General features: G+C 43.6%; 1 protein-coding gene across 1 annotated transcript in view; it reads left to right on the top strand.

The window, feature by feature from the left end:
- The first annotated feature begins 3,945 nt into the window (after positions 1-3,945).
- The window catches only part of fam72a (family with sequence similarity 72 member A), a 29,155-nt gene continuing 8,456 nt past the window's right edge, over positions 3,946-24,644 (top strand). The window contains exons 1-3 of the mRNA XM_059653298.1: positions 3,946-5,128; positions 14,138-14,215; positions 21,099-21,223. Of these exons, the coding sequence (XP_059509281.1) occupies positions 4,983-5,128; positions 14,138-14,215; positions 21,099-21,223 (349 nt within the window). The 5' untranslated portion in view covers positions 3,946-4,982. The remainder of the gene's footprint in view (positions 5,129-14,137; positions 14,216-21,098; positions 21,224-24,644) is intronic.

The following is a 24,644-nucleotide window of genomic DNA, read 5'->3' as shown; positions in this document are numbered from 1 at the left end:
GGCAGTATCAGACAAGCAGGAAAGTTGACGTTTTGGGTCAGGACCCTTTTGTGCTCCTGAGATGCTGCTTGGCCTGCTGTGTTCATCCAGCTTCACACTTTATTATCTCTACCCTTCTTTAGAAAGCCCATTTCTGAAGAAAGGTCCCAACCTGAAACGTTGTGCCCTTACTGGTGATCAATAATGCAGCTGTTGTAATCCCATTTACCAGTACTGGCTGGAAGCCTTGTATGCTACAACATTCTGAAGAAGGGTCCTGACGCAAAAACGTCAACTTTCCTGCTCCTCTGATGCTGCCTGGCCTGCTGCGTTCCTCCAGCTCCACACTGTTATATTTGGATTTTCCCTTATTTTACCATGCCCCCCTTAACTTTCACCCTAGCCCCACACTGTTATCATTTTCCAAACCCATGACCACTTCCATCTAAAAGGACAAAGACAGCAGATTCATGGATCACCATCACCTCCAAATACCCCTCCATACCACTCACCATTCTGACTTGGAATTAAAACACCATTCCCTTACTGTCACTGCCAGAATTTTGGCATTCTCTTCCTAACAGCATTGTGAAACTAATCTACACAAAAGGCCACTGCAGTTCAAGGTGGCAGCTCACCATCACTTTCTCAAGGGCAACTAGGGAAGTGCACTAAATGCTGGATCAGCCAGCGATGCCCATGTCTCATTAATGAATTTGTAAAGGCATATTCTTTAAAAGCAAATGGAGAAAAACACGCGCCATCTTGGGCACAAGGACAATTATGTCAAAAATTGGAAGTTAGTCAGAAAAGTCTTCAGCTCATGTTAATCATTCAATGTGTTCTGCTAGCCAGTAAGTGACCAACTTTAGATTAGATTAGGTTCCCTAGAGTGTGGAAACAGGCCCTTTGGCCCAACAAGTCCACACTGTCCCTTGGATCATCCCATCCAGACCCATCGCCCTATAACCCACACACACCTGAACACTACAGGCAATTTAGCATGACCAATCCACCTAACCTGCACATCTTTGGACTGTGGGAGGAAACTGGAGCACCCAGAGGAAACCCTCACAGAGACAGGGAGAACGTGCAAACTCCACACAGACAGTTACCCGAGGCTGGAATCGAACCTGGGTCCCTGGCGCTGTGAGTCTGCAGTGCTAACCACTGAGCCTTCACAATGATGAAAAACTTTGGCCTAAACTGTTAGTTGTGTTTCATGGAGAAGAACAGATTATTTTGCAGCATTGACAGAAGCCCTTTGGCCCATCATGTACTTACTGGTGATCAATAATGCAGCTGTTGTAATCCCATTTTCCAGTACGGACTGGTAGCCTTGTATGCTACAACATGCTGAAGAAGGGTCCCAACCCAAAAACGTCAACTTTCCTGCACCTCTGATGCTGCCTGGTCTGCTGCGTTCCTCCAACTCCACACTGTTATCTATGCTTCAATATAATACACTTCAGTCTTCACTGACCTGCTGGGTAACAAACATAAAACTGAGGAGGACAAATTACTTTCCTCAAGGGTTCATTAATCTGTGGAATTCACTATTCTAGAGTATGGTGGATGCTGGGACAAGGAATAAATAAAGAAGATAGATTTTAATTGGAAACAAAAGCAGAAACTCACAGGTCTGGGAGCATTCATGGAGAGAAAGCAAATTTAAAGTCAAGCCCAGCTTATCCAGAACACAGTTCAGATTTTTAATTCATACAGTAATGGGCTCAAATTTTACGGAGGGTGAAGAAGAAAGGTGAAGTTGACACCAAAGATAATGGGAACTACAGATGCTGGAGAATCCATGACAACAAAGTATGAAGCTGGATGAACACAGCAGGCCAAGCAGCATCTTAGGAGCTCAAGAGCTGATGATTCGGGCCTAGACCCTTTATCAGAAAAGGGGGATGGGGACAGGATTCTGAAATAAATAGGGAGCGACGGTGAGGCAGACTGAAGATGGATAGAGGAGAAGATAGGTGGAGAGGACGGTATGGGTGGAGAGGTAGGGAGGAGATAGGTCAATCGGGGAGGACGGACAGGTCAAGGGGGCAGGATGAGGCTAGTAGGTGGGAAATGGAGGTGCAGCTTGAGGTGGGAGGAGGGGATAGGTTAGAGGAAGAACAGGTTAGGAAGAACAGGTTAGGCAGGCGGGGACGAGCTGGGCTGGTTTTGGGATGCAGTGGGGGGAGGGGAGATTTTGAAGCTGGTGAAATCCACATTGATACCATTAGGCTGCAGGGTTCCCAAGCAGAATATGAGCTGCTGTTCCTGCAACCTTCGGGTGGCATCATTTCAGCACTGCAGGAGGCCCAGCATGGACATGTCATTGAAGGAATGGGAGGGGGAGTTGAAATGGTTCGCAACTGGGAGGTGCAGTTGTTTATTGCGAACCAAGCGTAGGTGTTCTGCAAAGCAGTCTCCAAGCCTCTGCTTGGTTTCCCCAATTTAGAGAGCCACACCAGGTACAGCGGATGCAGTATACCACATTGGCGGATGTGCAGGTGAACATCTGCTTGATGTGGAAAGTCATCTTGCGGCCCGGGATGGGGGTGAGGGAGGAGGCGTGGGAGCAAGTGTAGCACTTCCTGCAGTTGCAGGGGAAGTGTGGGTGTAGTGGGGTGAGAGGGGAGCATGGAGCGGACAAGTGAGTTGCAGAGGCAGTGGTCTCTTTGGAAGGCAGGCAAGGGTGGGGTTGGAAAAATGTCTTTGGTGGTGGGGTCAGATTGTAGATGGCGAAAGTGTTGGAGGATGATGCGTTGTATCCAGAGGTTGGTGGGGTGGTATGGGAGGACTAGGGGGATTCTCTTTGGGCGGTTATTGTGGGGGCAGGGTGTGAGGGATGAGGTGCGGTTATTGTGGGGGCGGGGTGTGAGGGATGAGGTGCGGCAAATGCGGGAGACATGGTTGAGGGCGTTCTCGATCACTGTGGGGGGCAAAGTTGCAGTCCTTGAAGAATGAGGACATCTGGGATGTGCAGGAGTGGAATGCCTCATCCTGGGAGCAGACGCAGCGGAGGCGAAGGAATTGGGAATAGGGGATGGAATTTTTGCAGGAAGGTGGGTGGGGGGAGGTGTATTCCAGGTAACTGTGGGAGTCGGTGGGCTTGCAATGGACATCAGTTTGTAGGTGGTTGCCTGAGATGGAGACAGAGAGGTCCAGGAAGGTGAGGGATGTGTTGGAGATGGTCCAGGTGAACTGAAGGTTGGGCTGGAAGGTGTTGGTGAAATGGATGAACTGCTCCCAAGAGGAGCTTGAACAGTTCATCCAGTGGAAGATCCTCCTCTTTTCTGATGAAGGATCTAGGCCCGAAACGTCAGCTTTTGTGCTCCCAAGATGCTGCTCGGCCTGTTGTGTTCATCCAGCCTCACACTCTTGGATTGCAGTTCCCATTATCTCACTCTTTCGGTCCTTGCCGTTGCTGACACTGGAGAGCGTGCGCAGTCATCTCTATGGAAGACGTTTGCGCATGCGCCACTGATTCAGCGTCTACTGAAATGATTTCAGAAACAAAAACAGAAATTGTTGGAAAAATTCAGCAGGTTCTGGAATATCCACGGAGAGAAAGCAGAGTTAATGTTCCGAGTCCAGTAACCCTTCTTCAGAAACGATCTTTTATACAGAGCTCAGTTTTCTTTTTAAAGAACATATTTAAAAAGCTCCAATATTGTAATGTTATTAATGATTGTAGACTTATTGACCTGAAACTATAATTCTCACACAATCACTCCATCTGGCAAGGATTCTCGCTCCGTTACCCGACGAAATTTAAATGGATTTTTCCGTTAACCGGTGGGTTTTAAAGCCTTATAGTCAACCAATAGGAGGCGAGTGTGAATTTGAATTCCGGCGAACGTTCCAGAAACCAACGGTAACCCGAGGGGGCGGGGCCGAGAGTGAGAGACGGTGCTGTCTGAGTCAATGAGCATAAGTCACAGAGTCATAGGGTCATATCCGGGGACTGGGACAGTCAGTGTACACCAGGCAGTGTATACTGAAAGGAATAGGAATCAGTGTATTTCAGATAGTGTATACTGAAAGGGAATAGGAATCAGTGAGCTTTAGGCAGTGTATACTGAAAAGGAATAGAAATCAGTGAACTTTAGTCAGTGTGTATTGAAAGGGAATAGGAATCAGTGAACATCAGGCAGTGGTGAACTTTAGACTATTTACTGAGGTGGGACAGGAATCCATACAGAAGGCAATGTATACTGAGGGACTAGGACAGTGTACATAAGCAGTGCATACTGAGAGGACAGTAATCAATGTACATCAGGCACTGTGTACAGAGGGACTAGGACAGTGTACATCAGGTAGTGTATGCTGAGGGCGGTAGAGGGGTCAGTCGGTGTAACTGAGATTGAGGGGCAGTCATTCTATACTGGGGGACTAGTCATTGTATTCTGAGGGGGTTGGAGGTAGTCTGAAGGAAGTGGATACTACACTGAGGGATAAATAGGTCGAAAGAGGCACGAAAGGCAGCCTCTACTGAGTGTTGGACAGTAGCACCGTGCACACAGGAAAGGGTTGGACGTGTAAACCACAGACAGCTGTTACTAGATAGATCCAGGCACACACGATTAACCAGGGATAGGGAGATTTGTCAAACATGCATTATTGGCTGGAGCTATAAAGATAACCAGAAATCTAGCCTGACAGCCAGGGAGTGCAGAGTACAGTAATCCCGAGAACAGACCAAGTAAACAGCTGGGCAGTGAAAGTTACTCTCTGACTATTTAACTCAGGGTGAAAGTTTGACGATAGCGAACTGAGATTGAAAGTAAAGTGTGTAAAATTGCAAGCGGCAGTGGGTGTTTGAAGACAATGTATTTTTTCTACGGCCAGAAACAGTGGGAATGAATGCATTTATTAATTCCGTAAAAGTCCGAAAGAATCTCACAGTACTCAGGTTGAATCGTCGCTGCTGCAGATCAGAGGCGCACATTTGAGCGTACGTCTTTGAAATTAAGTCCGGCCGTTGTGGAGAGAAGTCGGAGATGTCGACACTGACATTTAAGAACAAGCTGGTGAATTTGCTGTGTTGCAAGTTCTGTGACAATGTGCTGTGTGCCCGGGGTATGAAGGCAGTACTCCTTGCTGACACAGACGTGGAGCTTTATTCCACTGATATCCCCCCGACAAGGTAAGGGGCAGATTGTCATATTGCCCAGCTTTGTTTGTTATTTTCTGATAGGATTCAAACTGCTTGTATTTTAATGACGCTTAACTCTGCCTTGAGAATGATGAGTATTTGGAGCTGTGTACTTCAGAGAGTGTTTGATGTGGGTATCGAACCTCCTTGAAGAGGGAAATCTGGATAACTTAACAGTCAGGTCATAAGAGTGTGCCGGACAAAGAGACCTTGGAGTGCATGTCCACATTTCCTTGAAAGTGGAGGCACGGGTAGACAGGGTAGTGAAGAAGGTGAGTTAACGAAGAGTCTATTGCTGGATGATCACAACAGACCAAGCAGCATCGAAGGATTAGGAAGGCTGACGCTTCAGGCCTAGACTCTTCTTCAGAAACAGGGGAGGGGAAGGGGGTTCTGAAATAAATAGGAAGAGAGGGGGAGGCAGATAGAAGGTGGACAAAGGAGAAGATAAGTGGAGAGGAAACAGACAGGTCAAAGAGGCAGGGGTGGAGCCAGTAAAGGTGATGTAGGTGGGGAGTTAGGGTGGAGATAGGTCAGTCCAGGGAGGACAGACAGTTCAAGGAGGTGGGATGAGTTTAGTAGGTTGGAGATGGCAGTGGGGCTTGAGGTGGGAGGACGGGATAGGTTGGAGGAAGGACAGGTGAGGGAGGTGGGGACAAGCTGGGCTGGTTTTGGTATGCGGTTGGGGGTGAGGAGATTTTGAAGCTTGTGAAGTCCACATTGATACCATTGGGCTGCAGGGTTTCCAAGTGAAATATGAGTTGCTGTTCCTACAACCTTCAGTTGGCATCGTTGTGATACTGATGGAGGCCTGGTGTAGACATGTTGTCTAAGGAATGGGAGGGGGGAGTCGAAATGGTTTGCAACTGAATAGGGTGAAATAGTCAAGGCCTTTTCTCCAGGGTATGGGAGTCCAAAGCTTGATGGCATAGGTTTAAGGTGAGTAGGGAAACATTTAAAAGGGACCTAAGGGGAAACTTTTCACAAGAGGGTGGTGCATGTGTGGAATGAGCTGCCAGAGGAAGCTACAATTACAACATTAACAGACATCTGGAAGGGAAATGAATAGGAAAGGTTTAGGGGGATATGGGTTAAATGCTGGCAAATAGGACTAGATTAATTTCGGATATCTGGTCAGTGTAGACAAGTTGGACTGCATGGTCTGTTTCCATGTTGTACATCTCCATGACTCTAAAGCATATGAGGGAGACAGGGACAGGAGGATTGACTGAGAGGCTGCTATAGAGTAACATTAGCATAGACTAAACTGAATTAAATAACCTGTTTCTGTACTAGAAATATTACGGAATGACATTTTAAAAAAACAGAAACTCGATCAGCTGTGGGTAACAACAACCTTCTGTTTGAGTCAGAAGGTTGTGAATTTAAGTTTCACTCTAGACATGGAACAAAACTGTAGGTTGGCACTCTGAGTGCAATACTGAGGGAATGATGCACTGCCAGAAGCACTTTTTTTTTGAACACGATGTTAAATCAAGGCCCAATCTGATGTCGGCTATGAAATATCATGTAACACTATTGGTAACATAGAGTTCTTCCAGGTATTCTGGCCAAAGATCATTCCTCAACCTATTATCCAGACATTATTACAGCACTGTTTGTGGAACTTTGCTGTGTACCAATAGGCTGCTGCATAACCTACATATTAACATTGACCATAATTAAACAATATTTCATTGGATGCAAAGAACTTTGATAACAAAGTCATGAAAGGAACTATGTAAATCTAATTCAGAGGTAGTAGGAACTGCTGATGTTGGAGAATCTGAGATAACAAGGTGTAGACCTGCATGAACAGAGCGGACCAAGCAGCATCAGAAGAGCAGAAAAGCTGATGTTTCTAAAGAAGGATCCAGACCCGAAATGTCAGCTTTCTTGCTCCTCTGATGCTGCTTGGTCCTCTGTGTTCATCCAGCTTTTCACCTTATTATCAATGTTCCTTCCAACCTGTGTACAAAATTATACAAAACAGAAAGACTTGCTAAGTTACCGGTAATATCACTTTCAGTATCCACAGATCAGAATGGAAGTCATCTGTCAATATTCTGTCTTCTGATGGGTATCCTGTCAAATGTCTACCGGAAAATGTGCACATGGGAAGGAATTTGATTCAGTTGTGATTTCTGCTGTGTGTCACCTCCCGGCTGAGTAATGTGCCAACACTCATCATTCAAGTTCATAGATATAATGACTTATGGTGAGCTATTGGTGTCCTCAAAACAATGCCCCAAAGGAGATCCCCCTATTTAGAGGTAATGATGTTGATCTGGGAAAAAAAAAGCAAGACATTGAATCAGTGGATTAAACTGGTGTGACAAGTAGAACTAATGGCAATAGTAGCAGAATATGAATGAAAAAAAAATGCTTGCGATTGAATTGGGCTTTTCACATTCGGGCTGTCCAGCACTTTGGTACTTAACCAATTAAGTTTCTTTGAAATGGGAGTCCTGGTTCGCGGTGTTCAAAATCCAGCTCTAACTTTCAATGGCCTTTGATGGGATAGATTTCCAGGTAATAGTATATGGTGACGTCAGCTGAGTAATAATTATGGAAGAGAAGACCTTATCCTTCCTCCTGCTTGTATTATGGGATCTTTTCCATCCACCTGAGAGACAAATTTTATGTGTTGCCTGAAAGATGGCATTGCCTAACAGTGCAGCAGTCCCTCAGTAATGCTCAGGTTTGTAAGCCATATTTATGATCACAAGTCTCTTCTATGGAGCAATGGCACAAATTTGAAAGAGTGCTATGTCCAAGCCAAAGTTGATGTCATCAAAGATCTATGTCTGCTGCAGCCATATTGAACAGAGCTTTACTCTCTGTGAGCTTAACCTCGGACCAAAGCCATCATGTTAAACACTTTACCTTGTATTACTACTGTCAGGCACATCAATAACTTCATGAAAGCAAAGATATTTATTTGGGACATTGTACATGGGACAAACCACATTGCTATTGTTAGTGAATTAAAGCATTGTCAAACTGTAGAAGGACACCGCTCAAGCCGTTGTCTGCACTGAATGTCGAAATGAACATCTCGCTTAGTGCCATCCTCTACCGTCTCCCATTAAAACTAATGTTGTTCTTTTTCAAACGACCATCTGATTCTCTTTGAAAGTTCCAATGAACCTACCTACCAGTGTCGGAGAGTGCATGCCAACCATAACCACTTGCCATGCAAAGGAGCTCTTCCTCATACCATGAACAAAAACAAAGTTGCTGGAAAAGGTCAGCAGGTCTTGCAGCATCTGTGGAGGAATAAACAAAGTTAATGTTTCGGGTCCGGTGGCCCTTCCTCAGAACTTGGACCTGAAACGTTAACTGTGATTTTTACTTCACAGATGCTGCCAGATCTACTGAGCTTTTACAGCAGCTTTGTTTTTTGCCCTCCTCTTTGTGATCCTTGGTGATATTTGTACTGGCAAAGCCCAATGACTCATGACTCCTTAAATCCCACAGCTAACTATTGGCTAGTTTTTTTTTGTAACAAAATATTGACTGATACATTGTGGTCATTCCAATTGTGAACAGAATCCTATAAGCAAGCAGAATAAAGATAATCTTTAATTTCCTGTGGAGTTTCCTATTCACATAAATATTGTGCTTCTTGATATTTTGTTGAGGGGGATAGATTCATGTCAAGTCAAATCAGAACTGCTTGAATGGCCTTAATCAGGCTTGCCTTCTTCTAACTCAACACAGAGTGCTATCTGTGGGCAGTTATTCATAGAACATGGAACACAGAAAACTACAGCACAGTACAGGCCATTCGGCCCACAATGTTGTGCCGTGGAATAATCCTAATCCAAAAATAAAATAACCTAACCTACATGCCCCTTAATTCACTGCTGTCCATGTGCATCTCCAGCAGTCACTTAATTGTCACTAATGACTCTGCTTCCACGACTACCACTGGCAAACTATTCCATGCGTTCACAACTCTCTGGGTGAAGAACCTCCCTCTGACGTCTCCACTGTACCTTCCTCCTAACACCTTCAAACTATGACCCCTCGTGGCAGTCAGTCCTGCCCTGGGGAAAAGTCTCTGGCTATCGACTCTATCCATGCCTCCCATTACCTTGTACACCTCGATTATGGTCACCTCTCTTCCTCCTTCTCTCCAGAGAGAAAAGTCCGAGCTCAGTCAACCTCTCCTCGTAAGACAAGCCCTCCAGTTCAGGCAGCATCCTGGTAAACCTCCTTTGCACCCTCTCCAAAGCCTCCACATCTTTCCTATAATAGGGTGACCAGAACTGGACACAATATTCCAAGTGTGGTCTCACCAGGGTTTTGTAGAGCTGCAGCATAACCACACGGCTCTTAAACTCGATCCCCTGTTAATGAAAGCCAAAACACCATATGCTTTCTTAACAACCTTATCTACTTGGGTGGCAACTTTGAGGGAGCAATGCACTTGAACACCAAGATCTCGCTGTTCCTCCACACTGCTGAGAATCCTGCCTTTAATCCTATATTCAGCATTTAAGTTCGACCTTCCAAAATGCATCACTTCGCATTTATCCAGATTGAACTCCATCTGCCATTTCTCAGCCCAGCTCTGCATACTGTAAATTTCTCGCTGAAGACTGCAATAGCCTTCGATACTATCAGCGGTACCTCCAACCTTTGTGTCATCAGCAAACATACTAACCCACCCCTCAACCTCCTCATCCAAATCATTTATAAAACCTACAAAGAGCAGAGGCCCAAGAACAGAGCCCTGTGGACACCACTCAGCACTGACCTCCAGTCTGAATACTTACCATCTACAACCACTCTCTGCCTCCTGTCAGCCAACCAATTCTGAATCCAGACAGCCAAATCACCCTGTATCCCATACCTCCTGACTTTATGAATGAGCCTGCCATGGGGAACCTTATCAAATGCCTTGCTGAAGTCCATGTACACCACATCCACTGCTCGACTCTCGTCAACCTGTCTCGTGACTTCCTCAAAGAACTCAATAAGATTTGTCCCTCACAAAGCCATGCTGACTCCCTTTAATCACGCTATGCTTTTCCAAATTGTCATAAATCCTATCCCTCAGAATTCTTTCCAAAACCTTGCTGACCACAGATGTAAGACTGGCTGGTCTGTAATTTCCAGGGATTTCCCTATTCCCTTTCTTGAAAAGAGGAACAACATTTGCCTCCCTCCAATCTTCCGGTACGACTCCCGTGGAGAGTGAGGAAACAAAGATCTTCGCCAGCGGCTTAGCAACCTCCTTTCTCGCTTCCCAGAGCAACCTAGGAAAAATCTGGTCTGGCCCTGTGGACTTATCAATCTTAATGTTTGCCAAAATTTCCAGCACATCAACTTCCTCAATCTTGATCTGTTCAAGCCTGTTTTCCTGCTCCTCAAAGCTTTCATTCACAACAAGGTCCCTCTCCTTAGTGAAAACCGAAGCAAAAAACTCATTTAGGGCTTCCCCTATCTGCTCAGACTCCACGCACAAGTTCCCTACGCTATCCCTGATCGGCCCTATCTTCTCCCTGATCATTCTCTTATTCCTCACGTTTGAGTAAAATGCCTTCGGGTTCTCCCTAATCCTTCCTGCCAAGCCTTTTTCATGCCCCCTCCTGGTCTTCCTCAGTCCACTTTTGAGCTCCTTCTGAGCAAGCCTGTAATCCTCTAAAGCTGCGCTAGACCCTTGCTTCCTCCATCTTAAGTAAGCTGCCTTTTTCTTTTTGACAAGAAGCACCTCCGTTCCCATCATCCAAGGCTCCTTAATCTTACCCCTTCTTACCAGTCTCAGAGGAACAGATTTATGCATCACTCACAACAACTGCTCCTTAAACAGCCTCCACATGTCTGTTGTGCCCTTTCTGTGGAACAATTGCTCCCAATCTGTACTTCCCAACTCCTGCCTGATAGCGTCATAGTTTCCTTTTCCCCAGTTAAATATCTTCCCCTGGTAACTGCTTCTTTCCCTTTCCATGGCTATGGTAAATGTGAGGCTGTTGTGGTCACTGTCGTCAAAGTGTTCTCTCACCACGAGGTCTGACACCTGCCCTGGCTCATTGCTGAGCACCAAATCCAAAATGGCCTCCCCCCTCGTCGGCCTGTCCACATACTGAGTAAGGAAACCCTCCTGAACACACCTGATAAAAACAGCTCCATCCAAACCATCTACACTAAGGAGGTTCCAATCAATATTGGGAAAGTTGAAGTCACCCATAACAACAACCCTGCTACGTTTGCACTTTTCAACAATCTGCCGGCCTATGAGTTCTTCGATCTTTCTACTGCTATTTGGGGGTTTGTAGAAAACCCCCAATGAGGTCGTTGCTCCCTTGCTGTTCCTAACTTCCACCCATACTGACTCAGTTGACAAACCTTCCTCGGCAACCTCAGCCCATACCACCTCAGTAGACGAGTCCTCATCAAAAATTCTTTCAGCCACCGTTCTACTGTCCTTGACCAACAAAGCCACACGTCCTCTTCTTTTACCACCTTTCCTGACCTTAATGAAAGATCTAAACCCTGGAACCTGCAACATCCATTTCTGACCTTGCTCTATCCATGTCTCTGAAATGGCCACAACATCGAAGTCCCAGGTACCTATCCAAGCTGCAAGCTCACCTACCTTATTCCGGATACTCCTGGCGTTAAAGTAGACACACTTCAACCCAGCTTGCTGTTTGCCAGCACACTCCTGTGACCATGTTCTCCCTACGCTCATCCTCCTGTGTACTAGGACTACACCTCAGTTTCCCATCCCCTTCTGAGCTAGTTTAAATCCACCTGAATGGCACTAGCAAATTTCCCAACCAGGATATTAGTGCGCCTCTGGTTCAAGTGGAGACCGTCCTGTTTGTAGAGGTCCCACTTTCCCCAGAATGAGCCCCAATTGTCCATGTACCTGAAGCCCTCCCTCCTGCACCATCCCTGCAGCCACGTGTTCAGCTGAAATCTCTCCCTGTTCTTTGCCTCACTATCACGTGGCACGGGTAACAAACCAGAGATAACCACGCTGTTTATTCTAGCAGTCTGAACTGCTGTGATTCCAACTGTCTGCATTTAGATTGAGGCCACCGAATACCTCATGGGATGGAAATTCCTGGTAGAGATAGAGAAGAAACCTTTGGAAATGGAATTGAAAGGAATTTCAAAAGGTCTTCAATGCACATGAAGATTCAGGATCAGATTGAAGATAACTATAATTGATATAACTGCAGCATTGTCAGCTTCCAACAGCTTTTCTAGTTATTCTGCCATGCTTATGAATTTTCAGCTTTCATAGGGAGATAAGGTCCATGTTCCAGGCAGGTGCAAGTAATGACAGATACATTCTTAAGATCAGCATTAGATTGAAAAAGAAAAGAGAATATTATTCAACAGCAATAACCAACACTTACTGGCAACTAAGGAAAGCAGTGTCAAACACATTCAGCTCTAAAAGTCTGACAAAGGATGCCCAAAGGTCAGACAACTGTTTCTGGAAGGGAGTTCGAAAATAGCCCTGCAGACCAATTGCTGGAAAGCCACCATGAACAGAAACGTCACTTGGCAACAGAAGCTGACTTATAACCATTGAATGGTACTATCAAAGAGAAATCCTACAAAAATGCAGATATCTAGGTATCAGGAAGTGCAGAGCAAAAACATAACAATCAGTGTGTTGGTCATGCATTTCAAAAGACATACAGGATAACATTTTGTCATGCCAAATGTGTATTGTGAACATCTTTGCCTGCAGTACAATCAATTCCATCAAGGTTTCTGGAAAGGCTACGGGAAAGGCTAGTGACATGTTTATTTTTAGAAAGGAGATGTATTTAGTCCTTGTTGACTTTTATTTACGACACATTGAAATGGCAAGACTTCATTCAACCGCAGTAGGCTCAATGATCAGAACATTGTAAAGGATCTTGTGATACACAGGATCCCAGAAGAATTAATATCAGACACTGTGGCGGATAACAGTAATGCCACTAGATTAGCAATACTGAGCCCCTGGATAATATTCGGAGGTTCAAATTCCACTGTGGCAGATGGTAAAATTTGAGTTCATTTAGAGAGATCATTGCCAAGTTTTTCTGTCTATCTTCATAATTGAAGTCTGTCATCCCTGGAAAAATTTTCTTAAATCTTTTCTGCACCTCGTCTAAAGCACTTCATCTCCTCCCATAACATATAACGTCAGATTGTGATCTGATTCTGAGGCCCTGATCACAACTTGCCTGTCAGCAAAGTACACTGTATCTGTAGACCCAAAAAACCTATGTAAAGGTTTGTATTATCGCCAAAAAGCAAATGGTCTGCAATTTTCTCGCTCCTCACCCAAGTATGCTTCTCTTGGCAATTGTGGCCATCTGGCACCTCACCAAATTGGCTATCTTTGTATGGGTAATTTGAAGAGGTTAATGCAGCTGAAGCCAATCCTATGCAGATCCAATATTGCACTATTAAAAAGCACAGAAAAGGATGCTGGTTGGCAGTCAGAAGCAAGAACCGTACAGACTAAGTCAGTAAAGACATCTGTGGGGCTCTTGTGATAGCTTCCTTACCTTTGAGCCAGAAAACCTGGGATCAAGCCCCACCTGCTTCAGCGATGTGTCATAGCATAATAAAAACCGAAGGAACAGTGGATGCCGTAAATCTGGAACAAAAATAAAGTTGCTGGAAAAGCACAGCAGGTTCTGAGGAAGGGTCACCAGAACTGAAATGTTAACTTTTTTTCTTCACGTGATTCAACACAGCATGCTTGAACAGGTTGAGGAAACATGCCTACCATGTTCAGGGAGGAGAGTTAAAGATAGCTAAGGTTTAAATTGTAAGGAAAAAAAAATAAAGTCACCCATATTGCCTTCCAGCGATTACCTAAAAGGAAAAATTAATGGTGGTGCATTGCTTCTGCTTCTGTTTTGTTGTGATATGCATATCACCTCCTTGATTGGGCCAGTTGTTGTTGGGAGCATGCTGCTGAGTGATGAAAATTGCAGCTGTTCTTTCACGCTGACTTGTTCTAAATTACAGGGCCGTGGACTTTGTTGGAAATTGCTACCTCACAGAAAGCTGCAAATGTAAAGTAAAAGACATTGCATGTTTAAAATGGTAAGTGTGTTTTCATCTCTAATTAGAAGTTGTAAATGAGTGGCCATAGAAGAATGAATGCCAGGATTCTGCAAATCTTGAGTGAAGAACAACTAAATTGTTTGACTTCAACTGAAGTAACAGTAAATCTTCTATAGGACTGAGAGGTGAGAAGTCAGCAGGTGGTAGTGTATTTCCAACTCTGTGCCATTTTGCCAGCAGTGGCAAAGATAGCAGATGGACTGCCACCTGAAACCTATTTGAATCATTTAAGTAAATAAAAACAAAAATTGTAGGTGCTGGAAATCAGAACTAGTTCTGAGGAAGTGTCACTGGACCTGAAACACTGACTTTGCTTTCTCTCCATAGATACTGCCAGACCTGCTGAATTTCTCCAGCAATTTCAGTTTTAGAATCACATAAGAGCCCAATTAAGGCATTCTTTCCTTTTCCACTGACATATATTCCCAGCCGCTCAGGAGGGCTGACCTCTGCATGGGGACACTGCTTGCTAAATCCTGGGTATGTGATGAGGGGTGTGGTGGGAATTTGTTTGTGGGCATACTTGGGCACCCAACACCACAGGGTTCTCTTGCCAGTAACTACCCTCTTGGCCTTGGCATTTCTGGACCCCACTTGTCATTTTGTGTCCTTGAGTTCCAGATTCAGTTAGCTAGCAGATCATGCCTCAGCCCATAGGGGTAAACATAAACCATTCAACCCCTTGAACCTATTCCACCATTCATTTAGATCATGGTTGATTTATTTATCTGCTTGTCTTCATTGCTTATCTGTTAGTATGTTTACCAAACAAAAACCAATCCATGTTCCCTAACATGACCCATTTTCTTTAATGTGTTTAGGTGGCATTTTGTCTCAGTGTTTGCACTCTGTCAAAATATTGAGGGTTCATATCTCACAATGGACTCATGCATATTGTCTTAATCCACTGTAGTGCAGTGAAGGAGTGTACCCTCATGGAGTTGCCATCTTTCAAAAAAAGATATTCAACAAATTCCTGTCTGCTGCTTAAGCAAGCATAAAAGAATCCGAAGAAATGTTGGAAAATGAGCAAGAACTTCAAGTAGTATGCTAACCATCATGACCAATTATTCATTTATTGTCTGTGTAACCCTACTGGGAGCAAGCTAGCTGATTAAAAGTGCTTGTCATTCAAAACAAAATACAGTTTTAAAAATAGGCATGTAGAATACAACAGTAAAACAGTAATACTAAACTTATACAAATTATTGACCAGATGGCAATTAGAATATTGTGTTTAGTTTTGAATGTCCTAGCTGAGGAATTATGTTAGATCTTTCAGTTGCTAGGCTACCACCATAACTGTTCATGTTGTTTGAAAGCAGCATGCTGGGGATGCTGGAAATTTACAAAAAGAACATTTTGGAAATGCTCAGTAAACCCAGCAGCATCTGTACATTAAGAACCAACATTAATATTTCAAATCAATGCCCTTTCATCAAAACCTTTGCAGGTCACTGACCCGACCATTAACTCTGTTTTTCACTCCACATGTTGCCAGATATGCTGCATATTTCCAGCAATTTCTTCTTCACTTTAAATTTACATTTTGTTTTCTTTGCTTGTATAGTCTGGTTCTCTCTCACATTCTCCTTCCCAAATCATTTCAAATCTGTAGTGTGGTACATGTGTTTATACAGCTGATGGTTCCACAAGTACCTTTTCCAAATTATGGTTCCTGATTGTTAAATGTCCTACTTTACAGATTCCAGAAATAATCAATGTAGTTTTAAATAAAAACATCATAGTCATATTAATAACCAACTTTGTATGTTTATCATTAATAGAGCTTTTCCCACAAAATTTAGACAAATGAAAAGTGAGCAATAAGCTCCTGACCTGGATGCTGTTAACTATGTACCTTAATTTTGACAATGCAAGAAAAGAAAACTTTGTTTTAATATAGTTTCTAACATCTGATACATTGAAAAACAGAGGCAGGAAGACAAATAGTGACCATTTTGTGCAAAACAAGTTCCAATAAGACCAATAATGGATTTCCTTTTGACCACATAATCTTATCTACAATAAAAAATATAACTTTTACTTCTACCCATATTTTAGCTCCATAGTCATTGAAATTATATTTTCCATACCCTCTAAACTATAGTTTTCTAATGTTCTTTATAGTTCATTAACTTGTCCAGAGCACAGCCACCCAAAGTCCTTTGTCCCTATTCTCGCTGACTTACATGAACATCTTTCTGCAATACATTGAATTTAAAATCCTCCGAATTGAGCTTCCCAATGGCCTTGCTATATTCTTCCTCCAATCCTGGATCTTTTCATTTTCCTGAGTGAAAGAGTTTGTGTTTTCTCACTTTGCTCCTTCTATTTTTGCAAGTTTGTCTGCAACCCCAGTCCTTTCCCCCAATCCCACACAGTGGTCGCAGAGTCTTTACCAGCCTGGCTCTGATTGAATATTCTTTCTGAACTAAAATAACTCCGCAGAGGCAGGTATCCCATCACTAAGACCCTCTTCATTTACATGTACATAGTACTTGACACTGGTCTGGCTTCAACAGAACCAGCTCTCTGAGTGAGCAGATCCTCTTACGCACATGTTTATATCTGTAAGCCAGGGCTTCCTGATTGGACCAGGTTAACAGCCCCAATCAGATAACTCATTCCTTAAGGTCCACCTGACTAACCTCATTACAATAACCACATACCTCCCCCTTTAAATTTGGGGGCTTAAGCCTGTTATTTTTTTCTTGTAGCTCCTCCTGGGGTGTTTTCACACCGAATTCAGTTCCTCCTACTCAGCCTCGGATATGGACAGCGTGTACCGGACCTCTTGCGCTCAGAGTGTCTTTGAAGAAAGTCATCCTCTTCTTTAGGTGCTAAATGCATTGAGGCTGCGACGTCCATCGTATCCATTCCAGACTCTGAGGTTTCTTCGATGCTAGATGGAGTGAGAGGAACCATAGGTTCCGACAGCCTTTCTAGTTGTTCTGCCATGCTTATGAATTTTCAGCTTTCATAGGGAGATAAGGTCCATGTGCTTTTTCAAGACTGCCTCACCTACCCAAACTTTGTACATCATGGAACCTGACCTTATGTTAACCATGCCCCTTACCCACGCAGGGCCATCTCCATGGTATCGGCACATTCCCTGAAGAGGAAACTTGTGTCCAGCATTGGCTTTCCCGGTGCTGTTCACTCTTACTCCCCTAATAACATGCCATCCTCTACTGTGATTTCGTCTTACCAGGTCCAGAAAGGACTTAATTCTGATTGTGATCATCCTTTTGTTTCCACCATAAACACCAGCTGTTTTAGTTTTGCCAGGATTGGATCTTCGTGCATCCACAGTCTGATATTATCAGCGGGGACCAGAAGGGTGTCCAGAAAGTTTAAAACCAAAAAGGACTCTTCCACTGGCAGCATTGTGGGTAGAATATGTGCCAGCAGGATGTGGGTCAACGATTCATATTTGACGCTTGTCCTCCCAGACGGTGTTCCAACTTGGAATCGTATGCACTTAGAATGATAGTCCACTGTTGAAGTTGACCTGAAGCTTTGGATGACACAACTTTCACATCCTTGAGTACCCCGAGCAGGGGTTTTTAGTCTTTTACTATTACAAATTTACATCCTTAGAGGTATTGGTGGAACTTTCTCACACCAAAGAAGACTACCAAACCTTTCTTCTCTATCTTAGTGTATGCACTGTGCATCAGTCAAAGTCTGGGAAGCATACACTATTGGGCATTCCTCTCCCTTGGGTCATCTGTTAGCCAACACTACCCCAATACCATATGGGGAAACATCACGTCAGCGCCAGATCTTTCTTGGAATTATAGTGTACCAACACCTTAGACAATTTAGCTACATCTTCACTTCCCTAAAGGCTATGCCTTGGTTACAAGACAATTTTCAAGGCTGACACTTTTTCAGTAGCGGCTGTAAGGGTGCCAGGATGGAGGCCAGGTTACATATAAATTTTCCTTGATAAATTCATCAATCCAATGAAAGACCTAGGCCCTCACTTTATCTTCCCATGGGTGTAACCCAGTCTTGATGACTGTAGCCCAAGTAAGTCACTTGGGATTCCTGGAATATACGTTTTTCCATTTTAAGGCCTTGGTGTAATGTCTAAGGACTATGTCCAAGTTAAGTGCTCTTTATTGGTCTTCCCTGTTAATAGTACGTCATCAAGATAAATGGCGACCAAGAGTAGACTTTATAAAATGTTCTCCATTGTCAGCTAAAAAATGCCCCAAGTCCTAAATGGCATTTCATATATTGGTACAAATCCTTATGGTTATTAATTGTAGCATACTTCTGGAATCCTCATCAACAGCTACACATGGCTCAAGTTCAGCTCCGGGAAGATAGCTTCCCCTGCCACCTTTGTGTACAAGTCCGCTATGCGAGAGATTGGGCATTTATCCAGCTGCAAGAAGCATTTTACTATTAGTTTAAAATCCCCACAAAGGCGAACCGACCATTCACGTTTCACTATTGGTATGACTGGTGCTGCCCATGCCATGAACTGTACTGGTTTGATAATTCCTTCGCTTTCCAGCTTCCTGATTTCTGCCTCTACTTGGTTCCTTTGATAGTCTGTAGATTTCCAGAAAACCTATTTAATTAGTTCTTCACCCAGGCAACCATTTTCCAATTGAAAAATGTTGGGCCAATCAAGGTGAATCTTTCTCAACCGATTTCAACCATGAAGCTTTGGTCTGAGCCATTTACTACAATCAGTGGTAACTGAACCAGCTGCTTCTCATGCGAGACTGGAACCAAAGTTGTACCCTTACTCTGTAAAGGTTCCCTAGTGCGGGTTCATAGTCGAGCTGAGGACTTATGCAAACTTAAGGGTTGGAGTCCAGAGCAAATTTTGTTGGTCTGGCTGCACAATCACAGATTCTGAAACAGCCATCTGAGTGTCAACCCCCATTAGAACTGGGTGACTGTTTAACCAGATGTTTATTTTGATTGGTTTTGATCTGGATGTTGCTAAGGAATTTAACTGTTCCAAGCCAGATATAGGTTGACTTTCCAGAGTGTGCACTGTCCTAGACTCTGGCCTATAATTACTCTTACTCAATTCAGGCCTGGTGGGTCTCCTTTGTTGCCTCGAGTTGGCATACCAGCAGCAACAACAATGGCTTGCTAGCCCAAATCCCAAAGAAAATGTTATCATTTTGGCTGAAGCTTGGTTTTGCTTTGGGGTTTTGGTGTAGTCTGACCAAGAGTTTCTCTGCTCCAGATATGTCCTGAGTGCAACTATGCAGTTGCTTTCACTCAAGTGGTCTCTTTCAACCTCAGTTGGCCTGGTGAGGGTATCGACTTCTATTGGCATACCCTAAAAATCATATGCTCCACTTGCTGTGTTTTCGAATGACAAAGCCAGTTGTGCCTGTTTGAATTCCATTTGAGTTTCAGCTAGTAGGTGCCTTTGCATGATTACACTGTTAATTTCACATACCCAATGGTCTCTCAGCATCTCATTATGGGTTAAACCAAAATCACATGCCTCTGTAAGTCAAGTTAACCTCGTCAAAAATCCTGATACAGTTTCCCTGGTTCTTAAATTGGCAAGTAAAAGTGATGGTGTCTCAGAATTAGAGGAGGCTTAGCCTTGTATTATTCCTTAAATAAATCCATCAACTCTTGAAAGGCTTTAGTATCTGGTGCCTCAGGAAATGTTAGGCTCCTAATAATGGAAAAAGCTGCAGCTCCACAAGCTGGCAGGAGAATTACTAGTTACGTTTGATCTGCCTTAACGTAATTTGCCTGGAAAAACTAATACAGTCTTTCCACATACTGGGTCCCCAGTCTTTGATGGCAGGATCAAATGAGTCAAGCTTCCCAAATAATGGCGCAATGCTAGAAATGTTTACCCCCAATCAAAGCCAACTGTTGTGAGTGAATTTTTCCAGGAGTGTGCTTTTACTCTCGTTGCCATTGAAATAACCACACAGAGGCCGGTATCCAGTCACCAAGTCACCAAGTCACCCCTTATTTACATGTGCATAGCACATGATGCTGATTTGGCTGCCTCGGAGTTAGTTCTCAGAGTGAACAGAACTTCTGTTTATATCTGTCAGCTTGAACTCCCCGGTTGGACCAGGTTAACAGCCCCATTCAGGGAACTCATATTCTATGAGGTCCACCCACCTAATCTTGATAGAATCACTCCATGAACCTTTGCATCTTTCCGCTTCTTTCTCCACCTGTAAATCCTTCTTTTAAAGCAACCATCAGCTTCTACCATTTGATCCTTTATTGATGTCCTTCCAACCCTTCCCCATCTAGTATAATTTATCTTGAGATATTTACTTATATTGAGTATTCAGTATAGATGCAAATTGTTCAAGGTAGGTATGACAGCTTTATTTTGAAGTTTTGAGGAGGAAATTCTGCTGTCCATTTTTATTCCCTTTTCTGCTGAAACGCTCATTGTGCTTGTGGCTTGGTGGTTCACTTTCACACGTACTAAATACCATTCCACTCATTTTTCATTTGTGACAATAGAAGATTGTTCAGCTATGTGACTCAGCACAACATATCCTGATCTTGTTCTGAGAACAAGCTAGCAAAAATATATTGATGTGAGAAATGGGACTTTGGCTGAAATGACTTACTGTTTGTGACTGAAGCCTTCTGGTCTGTGTGCCTTAGTATTGCACAATGTTATGTCATGAACAATACCTTAAGGACTCTTGTGAAATTATGTTATAACCATCTGGTAAATATGTGCCAAATTTCAATTTTCTGTCACATGAGAAGTTCATGACTGTGTTTTGTATAAGGAAGGTGGGCAAGTTGTGGTTTTGAGAGGATTCTCTACAGCAGCAGCTGTTAAAGCATTTGTTTTACAATCATCACTTTTTCCTGTCATTTACAGTGGTAATGCTGTTGGCTACCATGTGGTTGCCCCATGCAAGCCATGTTTGCTTTCCTGTAACAATGGCCATTTCTGGATGTTTCACAGCCAGGTGATCTATGCTGTCAACAGACTGGATTCCTCTGGTAAGCATATTATTAAGCTGAGCATGTAAACCTGCAATATAGTACTTCCATTGTTTGGACAACTAGTGTTGTTTAAAAGGGAGTTCATGGCCTGTTAATATTGGAGTTTTGTCTAATTCGTGCATGGGATGTGTGTGGGCTGGCATTTATTCTCTATTCTTAATTGCTTTGGAGAAGGTAGTGAAGAGCTGTATTTGTAAACCGCAGTAGTCTTTGGGGTATAATGACAACCACAGTGGATGAGTTTGTCTTGCTAGATCTATTTGAAGTGTGTCCTATTTAGATGGTGACAGTGCCATATAACATAAGTCCAGTATTTTAGATTAGATTCCCTACACTGTGGAAACAGGCCCTTCGGCCCAACAAGTCCACACCGCTCTTTGAAGCATCCCACCCAGACCTATCCCCATCCCCCTATAACCCACACACCCCTGAACACTACAGGCAATTTAGTCCCCAATGTTAATTACAGAAGGCATGTAAGAAAGGCACCCCCTTTTAATTTATTTTCTGCCCTGTATCCTGACTACTGGTAAGTGGCCTATACATAAAGCATCTTCTTTCCTTTGTGGTTCTCAAGTCTACCCACCCAGATTCTATGCCTTCCAACCATATATCACTTCTTGCTATCAATGTAATTTCATTTATTAGTAACAAACCATCAACTTTCCCTTTGCCTATCAGCCTGTCCTTTCAATAGGATGCATCTCTGTAGGTATTTAGATCCCAGCCCCAATTCCCTCGTAGTCATGCCTCTGTGATTCCCACAATATCATACCGCCAATTTCAGTCTGTAGTACAAGCTCATGTACCTTGTTTTGTATATTACTTGCATTTATGTAAGATGGCCTCATTTCTGTGTTGTCTGCCCCCCCTCTCAAACTTTTTCCCTTGTCTGCTGTGCCTGAAGTTAAATTCCTAACCATTTGTCTGTTTGCTCTTAGTTCAACCTGAGGTGGTCTAGTTTCATTCCTTAGTTTAAACTTCATAGCAGTTTTATGAACTAAGTGGCCGGTTAGGCCCTTTCAGAAAGCAGTTAAGAATCAACCCCATTGCCCCAGGTCGAATATTTAGCTGACAATATGTGGATTGATATGTATCAGTATTTTAAAAAATTAATCCATTGGAGATGGGTGTTACTGACTAAGCAACATTTCTCCTGTTTTAATTGGCCGAATTGTAGTTAAAAGTTCACCACATTGCAATGGGTCTAGAGTCACGTGTGAGTTAGATCAGGTAAGAATGGAAGATATACCTCGCTGAAAGACATTATAGATTAAATGGATTTTTACAACAATCAGTATGGTTGCCATCAGATTAGCTTTTCATTCCAGATCATTTTTTATAAGACCAAAAGAAATAAGTATAGGAGTAGGCTGTCTGGCCTCTTCAGCCTGCTCTGCCATTCAATAGGATCATTGCTGATCCAGCACTCCTCGTGGATACTTTCCTGCTCATTCTCCATAATCCTTGATTTTCCAACTGATCTATCTCAGTCTTGAATATAGGCAAGGACTCTGCCCCCACAGCTTTCTGTGGCAAGACTCATAACCCTCTAAGTAGAAAAAATTCCTCCTCCTCTTGGTCTTAAATTTTTGCAGCTTAATTCTGAGACTATAACCTCTGCATCCTTTCAGTATAATAAAATGTGAGGCTGGATGAACACAGCAGGCCAAGCAGCATCTCAGGAGCACAAAAGCTGACGTTTCGGGCCTAGACCCTTCATCAGAGAGGGGGATGGGGGGAGGGAACTGGAATAAATAGGGAGAGAGGGGGAGGCGGACCGAAGATGGAGAGTAAAGAAGATAGGTGGAGAGGGTGTAGGTGGGGAGGTAGGGAGGGGATAGGTCAGTCCAGGGAAGACGGACAGGTCAAGGAGGTGGGATGAGGTTAGTAGGTAGCTGGGGGTGCGGCTTGGGGTGGGAGGAAGGGATGGGTGAGAGGAAGAACCGGTTAGGGAGGCAGAGACAGGTTGGACTGGTTTTGGGATGCAGTGGGTGGGGGGGAAGAGCTGGGCTGGTTGTGTGGTGCAGTGGGGGGAGGGGATGAACTGGGCTGGTTTAGGGATGCAGTAGGGGAAGGGGAGATTTTGAAACTGGTGAAGTCCACATTGATACCATATGGCTGCAGGGTTCCCAGGCGGAATATGAGTTGCTGTTCCTGCAACCTTCGGGTGGCATCATTGTGGCAGTGCAGGAGGCCCATGATGGACATGTCATCAAGAGAATGGGAGGGGGAGTGGAAATGGTTTGCGACTGGGAGGTGCAGTTGTTTGTTGCGAACTGAGCGGAGGTGTTCTGCAAAGCGGTCCGCAAGCCTCCGCTTGGTTTCCCCAATGTAGAGGAAGCCGCACCGGGTACAGTGGATGCAGTATACCACATTGGCAGATGTGCAGGTGAACCTCTGCTTAATGTGGAATGTCAGAATGTCCTTTCAGTATTTGCCTTGTCAAGCCTCTTAAGAGTCTTAAATGTTTCAAAGAGATCAACTCTCATTCTTCTAAATTCAAATGAGTCCCAACCTGTTTCACCTTTGCTCACAAGTCAATCCCTCCATAACAGGAGCCATTCTACAGAACCTTCTCTGAACGGCTTCCAATAAAACAATTTCTTTTCCTAAATAAAGGCACCAAAAGTGTTCATAATACTCACATGTGGTCTCGCCAGCACTTTGTATAGTTTCAGCAAGACTTCCCTACTATTATACTTCAACATCCTTGAAATAAGAGCCTTCATTTCATTAGCCTTCCTGATTACCTGTTGCCCCTATGTGCTAGCTTTCTGTGTTTTGTGCACAAGTACTCCAAATTCCCTTGTGTTGTACCTTTCTGAAATTTTTCTTATAAATAATATGGTTCTTTCTTCCAAAATTAACAACTTCACATTTTCTCCCATTATACTCCATTTGCCAAACCTTTTGCCAACCTAGTTACCTTATTAATATCTCTCTGTAAACTGTTTGTATTCCTCTCGCAAACTGCCTTTCCACCTATTGCATGGAAATTTGCTGCCATAATGAGTTTTGAAGCCACATACACAGAACATTTGCCTGGGGTTCCAGATTACAGTATTGTTATTCCCTATGCCACCATTTCTCTTGGTGGAAACTACATGTGAGAATATCCACTCACATGGTCAGATTCAGGCTAATATTGATGACTTTGACAATTTTATAGTACATTCCAAGGAAGATTCAAATGGAGTTGGAGCTTTGTCTCTGTTTCTCTCTCAAAGATGTTACAACACTGCTAAACTACTCCAGAGCCTTCAGTTTTTCTTTCAGATTTCTAGCATCCACAGTCTTTACAGTTGCGTTATTGCAGAATGTCAATAAAGAGTTGTGCCTCATGGAAGACATTAACGACAAATCGTAACCCAGAATTAATCAACATCTTCTGTCTAGGGAGGAATATTAAACTGCA

The sequence above is a fragment of the Stegostoma tigrinum genome, chromosome 21, assembly GCF_030684315.1.
Source record: "Stegostoma tigrinum isolate sSteTig4 chromosome 21, sSteTig4.hap1, whole genome shotgun sequence".
Classification (NCBI taxonomy): Eukaryota; Metazoa; Chordata; class Chondrichthyes; order Orectolobiformes; family Stegostomatidae; genus Stegostoma; species Stegostoma tigrinum.
The sequence above is the reverse complement of the archived record's forward strand: the minus strand, read 5'-3'. Positions and strand labels throughout refer to the sequence as shown.